This window comes from Coregonus clupeaformis, chromosome 7, assembly GCF_020615455.1.
Source record: "Coregonus clupeaformis isolate EN_2021a chromosome 7, ASM2061545v1, whole genome shotgun sequence".
In the NCBI taxonomy this organism is placed as follows: Eukaryota; Metazoa; Chordata; class Actinopteri; order Salmoniformes; family Salmonidae; genus Coregonus; species Coregonus clupeaformis.
The window spans coordinates 16,834,473-16,844,602 of record NC_059198.1 but is presented as its reverse complement, the minus strand read 5'-3'; the positions used below and the strand labels follow the sequence as shown (position 1 = coordinate 16,844,602).

At 42.7% G+C, this 10,130-nt stretch overlaps 1 protein-coding gene across 9 annotated transcripts; it reads left to right on the top strand.

Moving 5' to 3' along the window:
- Positions 1-688: 688 nt before the first annotated feature.
- On the top strand, positions 689-10,119 carry LOC121569896. Of its 9 annotated transcripts, none has more exons than XM_041881197.1 (12): positions 689-706; positions 791-866; positions 2,134-2,557; positions 3,004-3,696; positions 3,825-4,019; positions 4,701-4,994; positions 5,130-5,215; positions 5,321-5,427; positions 5,644-5,787; positions 6,104-6,226; positions 6,926-7,195; positions 8,949-10,119. In XM_041881197.1, exons 3-12 carry the CDS (start codon positions 2,403-2,405, stop codon positions 9,162-9,164), a joined length of 2,283 nt encoding a protein of 760 aa, XP_041737131.1. In that variant the 5' UTR covers positions 689-706; positions 791-866; positions 2,134-2,402; the 3' UTR covers positions 9,165-10,119. The 9 variants fall into 9 exon arrangements, with proteins under 9 accessions (XP_041737131.1, XP_041737134.1, XP_041737132.1 ...); XM_041881200.1 differs by lacking the exon at positions 689-706 and having other exon boundaries at positions 713-866; positions 2,134-2,159; positions 2,305-2,557; XM_041881198.1 differs by lacking the exon at positions 689-706 and having other exon boundaries at positions 713-866; positions 2,134-2,220; positions 2,305-2,557.
- Positions 10,120-10,130: the final 11 nt, after the last annotated feature.

The window sequence follows — 10,130 nt, the reverse complement described above, 5'->3', positions numbered from 1 at the left end:
AATGGTTAAAAAGGTGGACTTTGTGGCCTTTATCGCAATAGTGATAAATGGCACTGCTAAGGTGGAGAAAAGATCTAGGAAGATTGTGACTGCGGCAGAGCGGTTCCTGGGGTTGAAAGATTTCACAGCAAAGGAGTTACATGGAATATTAGCAAAAGCCGTACCACCTTCTCAGGACCTAGAGCCTGGGAAGGGAGATATGGAGAACTAAAAGGAAGAAGTGGGAGTTTTGTTTGTTTTGGCAATGTACTATTTTTATTAGGGTGGATTGTTAGAATCACTATTAAGTATGGATTTATTTTATTTTTATTTTTGGTTTCAAATCGTCCAGTTGGTGGCGGCAATATAACTTTTTGATGTAGTCCGCCATTAAACCCACAGAAGAAGAAGTCATTCTCATTGAAAGCAAGTCTAAGAAGCGACATATGTTCTATGTGTGCTATTTCTATGCTTCCCCTTCTGAAGTTTAGTTTTTGCTTTTACTTTCGGTTTTGTACACCAGCTTCAAAGCGCTGAAAATACAATATTTTGGTTTATGGATAATATATTTCACAGCGGTTTAGATGGTACAATGATTATCTACACAATGACTGCTTGTTTTGTCACATGAAATTAGGCGAACTATTAGAATTTTAGCAACCAGGAAATGGCGGAGCGATTTCTGCATATTGCACCTTAAGCAGACCGGAACAGTGACCCCGCAATGGTAAAAGGCTGAGTATGACATCTTCATTTATCCAACATCTTTGTTGTATATGTTTCACTGTCAAATACTCTCCCATTCGCGCAGAACGAGGTTTATCAACAAGTGGGACACCTGTAAAACTATATTTTGGAACCGTGTACAGCAGCCGTCAGCATTGAAAGTAAGTAGACATAGGAGTCTGGAATGTATGTAGATCATGGATATATCCATAGCATTATGCTGTGTGTATGTTTGCCAATAATCACATTTTTCAAACCTGAGCTGTCAGAGATTCAGACCAAATTATGAAACTGTCGTGCGCTAAACTTCCTGCGTATGCAGCTATTTTGTCTCGAGCTCATGCTGCTTGTAACATTGTAGCAAACTGTTGTTATTATTAGCTTGCTAGCTTAGCTGTGCTACAATGTTGGAAGGACTAACACAACAGATAACCCTTATCCTAACGTTCTCAGGAATGTCACAACAAATGATATGGAACGTTTTCCAAGAATCTACGTCACAATATTTGTCATGAACTGTAATGGTTCGCTACACTACAAATTTCTTGCTGTTGGAAGACACACCCTCCACATTTATTTATCACACTTCCGTGCATCGGACGGGGTGGCACAAGCGTTGATCACGCCAGTCAGTAGAATTAGCTAAACAACATTCTCACGATTCGAGGAGCGTCTATGACAGCCCAGCCGTGAATGATACAGTATGTTATGTCTTTTCGGAAAATGTATCGAAACCGAAGGGCTATCGAAGCACCGGATTGTGGTAAACAAGCAACATCAAGGTGAGGTGCCGCGATTTCTCTTCGGTCTCTGCTATACGGGTTCCTTGGGACGGTCCTACTCAATTGAAGTGGAAGTTTAAAACCGTTAGGTAGGGACCTCACAAGGATCCCAGATTGCGACCATTTCTCTTCTCTCACACAGCCGCCTGCGGAGACGGTCCAAATAGCGCATGCGCATATATTTTTTTACATTTACATTTTAGTCATTTAGCACACGCTCTTATCCAGTGCATACATAAAAAAAAAAAATCATACTGGCCTGGCCCCACGTGGGAAACCAACTGAGCTACATGGGACCCTTGTAAAAAGTCATTTGAATGCCATTGCTCCTCATGTAATTTTAGTCAGTATACATATATTCCAGCCAGTATAAAGATATAGGCTACTGCATACAAGGGTGAAATAAATAGCACATCTAATGTTCTATTTCACTGCATGTCAGTGGAGGCTGGTGGGAGGAGCTGTAGGAAGACGTGCTCATTGTAATGTCTGGAAAAAAGTAAATGGAGCGGAGTCAAACGTGGTTTCCATATGTTTGATGTGTTCAAAACCGTTCCATATATTCCATTCCAGCCATTACAATGAGCCCGTCCTCCTATAGTCCCTCCTCCAGCCTCCTCTGCTGCATGTTCTCTTTTGCTCACAGGACCAACAATAAATCCTGAAGTTACGGTATGGCTTTGGCTCTCACAGCATGGATGTGGTATCCTCTCTCTGTCCTATAGTGTATCAGGTCAGGTTTTACAGATGCTTTGAACAGTTTCTAATGGACCTACAATCTCAGGATATCTCAGAATAAGCTCCTCTAATTTACCAGGGTAGGAACCAAGACCCTGTGGATTTCAGAGTAACGTTACACCATTTTACCCAAGACCTACTTTCGAGAGGCAGAGGGCGTGCATTGTCTAAGTGGGAATGGGGAACTGGTGTTGTCCTGCTGCTAGTCCCTGTGACAATGTGGAGGAAAGAAGTGGGTTACTTCATGGGGGTGTCAAGGATCCAGCATCCTCCTCAGAATGTGGAGAGGTCGCTGGATTCCACAATGGTTCCAAAGCAGATTCTGAAGTGAGGTAAGATTATGACTCAACACTGCTATTGGTTACCTAATTAAATCAGTCATGTTTTTTATTATCTTGATTGGACTGCAATCAAAACCCACTGGGCAAAAACTGGTTGAATCAACATTGTTTCCAGGTAATTTCAACCCCAAAAAACAATGTGATGGCATTGAATCAATGTGGAAACTGATTGGATTTGCAAAAACCATCAACATAAGGGCATTTCGTATTTTTTTTCACCCAACTTCTAACCTAAATAGTTAGTTGACAACTCAACCAAATGTAAATCAAAACTGGACGTTGAACTGACGTCTGTGCCCAGTGGGAACACACCACTTGAATCAACAAGTCAAACCATTGGCAAACACATGAAGCACTTGTAGTCTCCCATACTTTTGCCTGGTAGTACATGTATTTTGAAACATGTTAGTTTTGTTTCCATGGATGGTTTGTCGTAGGAAAGCGGGAGGAGACGATGCAGAGGAAAATAAAGAGAAAGAGGTGGCTGTTGTGACTGTGCAGGTGTGGCGCAGTGTCTCTCCCAAAACCAATAGAAAGGAAGACACTGCCCAGCCCCAGACTATAGAGAAGAATGGACTCCTCCAGACAGAAGACAGAGAGGATGAAGAACCCTCTCCCATCACAGACACTGGACTCATAGCAAACTCCATCCTTACAGCACTGGACAAAAGCACTGAGGATATAGCCACAGAGAGCACAAATGTAGAAGCTCAGATTTGCACTTCAGATCCTCCCCAGGGTCCCCATAAGGAAGATGCCCGAGGAGGAGGAGATGCAGAGAAGGTCCCGGCTGAGATAGAAGCTGTTGCTGAGCAGACCTCCCCTGTGGTCCAGAATGAACACTCGGATAATATAACAATTACACCCGATGCTAAGGACAAATGCCCTGAAGCCTTCTCCCTCAAAGCTGAGATACCAGTAGAATCCATTACCTCTGAAACTGTGGATGAGGTTTCAACAATACCCCTCCACAATGCGGTGGATGTACTGTCAGAGCCAGAGAAGTGTTGTCTTGGCACTGTGGAGGTCACATCTCTCCCAGACACCCAGCTCACCCCACCAGAGGCCTCTGAGGAGGCAGCATCTACTGACAGTGTCCCTCACTTGCCCTCATCTCCATCTCCCACTAGGTAAGTCACACGTCTATGGCTAAAACGGCTATAGCTTCAGTTCAAACCATTGGGACTTTATGGGTGACTCTTTGTGTATTTACAGTGTGTATTTCATACATCTTTCCTCCCTGTTTTCTCATGTATAGTACTGTGATAAAGGGGGTTGATGATAAAGAGAATAGGAGCTCTGTAGCGCACCTAGATGATAGTCCACAGGATCCAGAGGCCTCTCCTGCTTTAACAGAAGCTACAGAGCCCACCCAGAATGGTCTGGTTCCTCTAAACTTCACTGGCCTAGTGAAGGAACCAGTGAAAATGTGTCCCTCTAAGACCAGCAACAGGTGAGTAGACTCAGATTTACAATGGAAATGTTCGTTATCACAACTCATTGAAATAAACGGAATTAAATAAACGGTATAAAAATGTTGTAATTTCCTTTGCAACCATTAGGGGGCATCCAAAGACCATAAAAGTAATATCACGCAATGGGATTTGAGCAGGTGCTGAAAAAAATTAATACTTTCAACCATCTCTGTGATGTAATATCGAAAGGAATGCAGTCCTTCATATCCTAAGAGTGAAGCAAAAAAAAAAATTCAACCCTCCAGCTGAGGTTTCCTATACGACCATGATTAATAGTGAACTGAGTTTGAGTGATAGGAATTAATTACTTTGAGTGGTCCACATTACTTTTCTCCTGGAAAGGCCTTTCAAATCTCTACACCTTTGGCTTTCCACTGTTATTTTGAGTGTGATTTGATCTATGTTTCCTGCTGTGAACATACATACATTATTCCTCAAAAGGTAGATTAAAGTATCATCTTCTACAGTTGAACATTAGAACGGTACTAACATTGTGCCTTGCCTGAGGCCAGACTGTACAAGAGGAATGTGGTTTAAGAACATAAGACCATGACAGTAGAGATGTTCTTCTCATGAAATTTAGGGTGCGATGCCTGCCTGTATAACGTAAAGTGTAAACGCATGCAATTCATAGAATGGCTTTATTGACTTCTCTCCAGTCAAAACTCCTGTGAAGAAGAGAAGGAAGGTATCCAGTGTGGATTGACTGAAGTCCCATCTTTGGAAGACCTCTTAGATGAAGGAGAGGAGGAAGAAGTGCCAGAAACAAAGGAACAGAAGGAAAAGGAGGAGATGAAGGAGAGTGCTGCTGCAGGAGCCATGACAGGGGATGAGACTGGAGGGGAGGAGGTCCAAAAAGGAGAGGCCCTTCGGGGGCCCAGCACCTCAGCTGATTTGGAGGTGTTACCAGTGAGGGAGGGAGATGGTCCTGCTGGGGAGGATCTGGGAGTTAGGTTTGTCAAAGTCTCTCTTTGTACCGCAGAACTGACTGCAGATCAGTGTCAATGTCACATAATTGAAGCAAAATTATTGTATATTATTTGACATGTTAATAATAACATTATCATTAACTATCTTCCGCTTCTTAGCGAGGAAGACCTGTATCGAGGAGCTGAAGAGCTCCCCCAGGGGCCAGTCAAACATGCAGGACCGGAGCCACTGTTTGAAATCACACGTCAGTCACTTTCAGATTTCCTTTGTGTCTCCTTTAATGGTATACCCACAAATATTTTGATTTAATATTAATATTCTCTTTCTCACTATTCTCTCCCTATCTCAGTTCCAAAGGTTGAGGACAGATGCAGTCTGGAGCCGACGTTGGATATTATGTCCTACAGTGAGAGAGAGTGGAAGGGAAACACTGCCAAAAGTACCCTTATTAGAAAGGTCAGTTGATTAGCCAGTTACTATGATCTTATATTTTAAAAAGGAAATCTGGGATTGGTTATTTCATTTTTTGACCTTTAAAGATGGAATCCGCAGTAGGGGGAAAGGGCGCCACTGACCGCCCCACCACCCCTGTTTTTGTTGCCAAGGTGAATATTTAGGACATTCTTACAAGATGACGATTCATGCTAGTTTGCTCTTCCTGTCTGGTCCCAGGGTTACACAGAGTTGTCTCAGAGGTTTGGGAGCCTGAGACGGGTGAGAGGAGATAACTACTGTGCCCTCCGAGCCACTCTGTTCCAGGTGCTCTCCACCAGCACCCAGCTGCCTGTCTGGCTGCAGGACGAACACATCTCCATGGTACACAATGCTTGCATAACTAACGCTGTGTACACTCTGACACTTTTATATAAGTCATAATGCCTCATACTGGCTATACCTACGACCCCAGTATAAAGCTAAGTGGACATTAGCTGCCTGATGGTCAGTGTGGCTTGCCATTATAGTCTGTTGTATTTTGGTCGCATTCATTAGTGCACACCGTAGCAAAACATTTTGCAATGAAAAACAAACATGTGCATTTCTTATTAGATAAGTTCAAGGATGTCCCTCCCTGTTTTAATCAGTTTTCTTCTGTTTGGTGCATAATGCATACAACCCTGTTTCTTCTCCACAGTGGCTGGAGGAGCTGGAGGACCTGATAGGCCAGTGGATGTTCCCCTCAGAGTGCAGACAGAGGGAGGGAAGAGAAGACGCCGTCCAACAGCTCAAACGCTACATGAAACTCCTCCAGAACAGGGTACCGCCCATGCCTTCCTTACCCAGTCCTATGCACTGTACGCTTTGTAAAGACTCAAACACCAATGTCTTTTCTCAGATTTTCAATGCAGATGTAAGTGATTCCCAAACCTTATGGTTGTAATTATGAACACATGGAAGAGGGTTTTAATGGCAGTTTTAGAGCAGTTTGTGGTATACTGCACTGACTGTACCCTCCCTTGCGGATTGCTGTGTTTTATTGAAGCAGCCTAATATTAAACAGAAGGAGAGAGGATAGATTGATCCTCAGTCTTCAGGAAACAGTTTAATACATCTGTGGGGAGTAGACTGTATCGCAACATGAGACCTCTGGCTGGCATCTAGCTGGCTGGCATCTAACAGCCTATTCCACCTCTGGAGGAATTCTGTTCTTGATTACACTCTACACTTCAAAGACTTCTCCCTCTGTCGTTAGATGGTTGGTAGCTGTACCCTAGCATCACCAACTAATGGGAAAATGGTGCATACTGTCACCTTTATATTATGGTGACAACTGACTGACACTGAAGTCATGAATTGCGAGATAAGAGCAGTATGATATCCAGCCATACTAATGTTGACAGTGTGTGTGTGTGTGAATTGCAGTCGAGAAAATAGCAATAATTCAATATACATGCAGTATATGATTTCCAGCCATGGTGATGTTGACAGTATGTGGCGTGTGTGTTGTTGTGCCCAGTGGCAGGCGGCGGTGGGCTGCTCCAGCGCGGAGGAGAGACTGCGTCTGTGTGAGCGTGTGTTCCAGGGAGGGGAGGAGGAGCTGGGCCTGCTGGAGGCTCTGAAGCTCCTCATGCTGGGCCGGGCTGTGGAGCTCCACACCACCATGCAAGAGGGAGGGGACGTGCCTGTCTTCTGCTGGCTGCTCTACGCACGCGACTCCTCCGACTGCCCACGCACCTTCCTCTCCAACCACCTGAGCCAAGTGGGATTCAGCGGGGGGCTGGAGCAGGTGAGCACCCGGTTGCTGTGATGACATAGAACACACAAACATGGTCCCCTGTACATACTTTATGCCAATAGAACACACTAAAATGGTCCCCTCCCCTGTTCAAATGAACATGTATTCATACTTCTGTAAACACTGTATATACATAAGCCCAAGCACTCTCTCTAATGGGGTTTTCATAGGCATCAATTAAATGTCTCTCAATGTTATAAGTAGCACACTTTCAGTGTTGGGGAGTAGTGAACTACATGTACTTCAACTGGTAATTTAACTACATTTTGCAGGAGCTTGGTGGTAGTTGAAGTAAATTAAAATCTTGATAGTGTTTTCAGTAGTTAATGACGTTATTGCCATGTAGAGGGGTAGCTAACTACTGGAACTACACTACTTTTTTTGCAAAATGAAAATAAACTATGGGTGAAGTTGACATGTCCTTTCGTTTTCAACATCAGACCTGCCTAATTCTAACTTGAAACATATTTTTTTTTTAATAGACTGATCTGAGAATTATCTGTTCTTGCAATTTGTACTCTATGACATTTCAGATTTACATATTATACTTTTTCACAAAGTATTTTGGATGTAGTGAACTACTTTTTCAAAGTAACTTTAGTTAAGTAAACTATATTTTTCTTAAAGCTGCAATATGTACCTTTTTGGGCGAACTGACCAAATTCACATATAAATGGTATGTTTCAGTAGTCCATTGTTGATATAGTCCCAAAATGTTTTGCTTGTCAGTAGTCAAGGTTTCAAGAAATCTGGCCCATATGATGCTGTGTTTTGCATCATACGGATCAGATTTCTTTATTTTGAAAGTTGCATATCTTGAAAACTTGATTGCTGACAAGCAAAACATTTTGGGACTATATCAACAATGGCCTAATGAACGTTTTTGGGTGGAATTTTCCTTTAAGGGTAGCTTTAGTGTAGCTTAACTTCTTCCAGTGTGAAGTAATTGGTAGCTTGGTAAACTATATTTTCCCCAACACTGCAGTCTTTCCTGGTAGTTAAATTAAATTGGTGATAAACCAGGATCATTTGGCTTTTTAAGTTGGTATTTTAGCTGTACTTTTCCCATCCAAACCATCAGTGAAGTGGTACCATTTAGCCGGTAGTCATACTCAATGCTGAGCAAAAACAAGAGGATACAGTAGGATGGGTGTGTTTTAGCTTTCCCACAAACCAAACCTTGAAGTCTAACATGCACACACTTGCTCTGTACCATCTGTTCTTATGTCCTCAACAGCAGTTCAGCCTAAGCCTCAGGGCTTTTCTGGTTTGCTCAGTGACTCTTGGGAAGGTCAGAGCAGGCCAGAGATGAACATTCATTTGAGTTTGTATTTTAAGCTTAGCATCAATGACAGAGCGGTGTATCAGGGAAGAATGTATAACACAGTATGGGCTCGATTCAATTCAGAGCTATAGCGCAATAGAAGTTTAAAGGCAATGTACCCGCGTTCGTGGAGACTGCATTCACGTAAATGCTGCAATATGTTGGCTCAATCGGAAATTACCATAATTTAATTTGCGCTATAGCGCTCAACTAATCAGAATAAACCAATATTCGAGCCCTAGTACTTTTAAGAGGCTTCTACTGATAAGTTCATTTTCAAAGTCCTCAAACAATGGATCCAATACTGATCCATGCCAATACTCCCACTAACTCTCAATACCCAATTTTCAAAAACATATGTAATAATGATTTTATAAATATAAAGCATCAACTCCCTATCTCATTGGTTCCTGAGTGTAGGTGGAGATGTTTCTGCTGGGGTATGCCTTGCAGTGCACCATCCAGGTCTACAGACTGTACATGGCACACACAGAGGAGTTTGTCACCTATTTTCCCGACGACCATAAGGAAGACTGGCCCTGTGTATGTCTGGTCACAGAGGATGACCGCCACTACAACGTCCCAGTGGGCCAACCCAATGGACTCCAGGTCCCAGAAGACCTCACTGCAAGCTGATTGGACTTGAAGTCCCTGATTTGCCACTGAAGAAGAAGCTCATGGCAGGCAGAACAGAGAGCACTCCTCATGTTGACTGGGTGAACACTGAACATATTCCTGCCTATTGGCATTATGGCCCCATTTACACCTGGTGAAAAATAGCTTTTGGAATCTGACTAGAACTGATGATTGAATAGATATCAGTTCACAGGTTCTGTATCACCATCACAGGATGCATTTTTTTTTTTATAGCAGGTGTAAATGGGTACTAATGGGTAGAAATGGTTACTAAAACATCCATAAAGGGTGAGAGCAGAGTAGGCTACAGTACGCAGAGGTCGATTCCTCGCAGCATATTTTGGCATTGTTTGACACTGAAACCATGACCCTGAATCAATTTTAGCTACCAGTTAGGTAATGGTACTCAAATTTAGAAGAACAACTCAATGAAATACACAATTATTGCATTTTGAGGCATTTGTAAGGTTAGCAGTGACTTATTTGGAGATGGGCTTAAACTAGAGTACAGTAGGGAGGAGTTTGTTTGATCATTTTTCTGTGCGTCAGTGGCATGCTTGGTGTCTGCTTGCTGCCATACGCTCGAGTGAAGGTGTGGTCTTATTTCGATATGTAACATGTTGCCTTTAACCAAGGTGCTCTTGGAGAAAATGCATTGTGCCAATGTTGTTGCAAAATCCAGATACTGGCAACAGTTTCCTGGTTCATTGTCAAACCACCAGCCTCTGAGTTGGGTTCTACATATGAAGCCTGGCTTGGTCCTCCATGTTGCCTTAAGTCACTTATGCACAATATGGGTGAAAATTGGTGATTACTGCCTGGAGACCATTTTGGAAGAAAAGGTTCAAAGCTAACACTGATTATACCACTTGGGTAAACACTTTTCTACAGTGTTCAATTTGTGCAGTATGATTGCAGAGTTTAAATGAAATAAAATCAATATTTTCAAAATAAATTCTCACTACG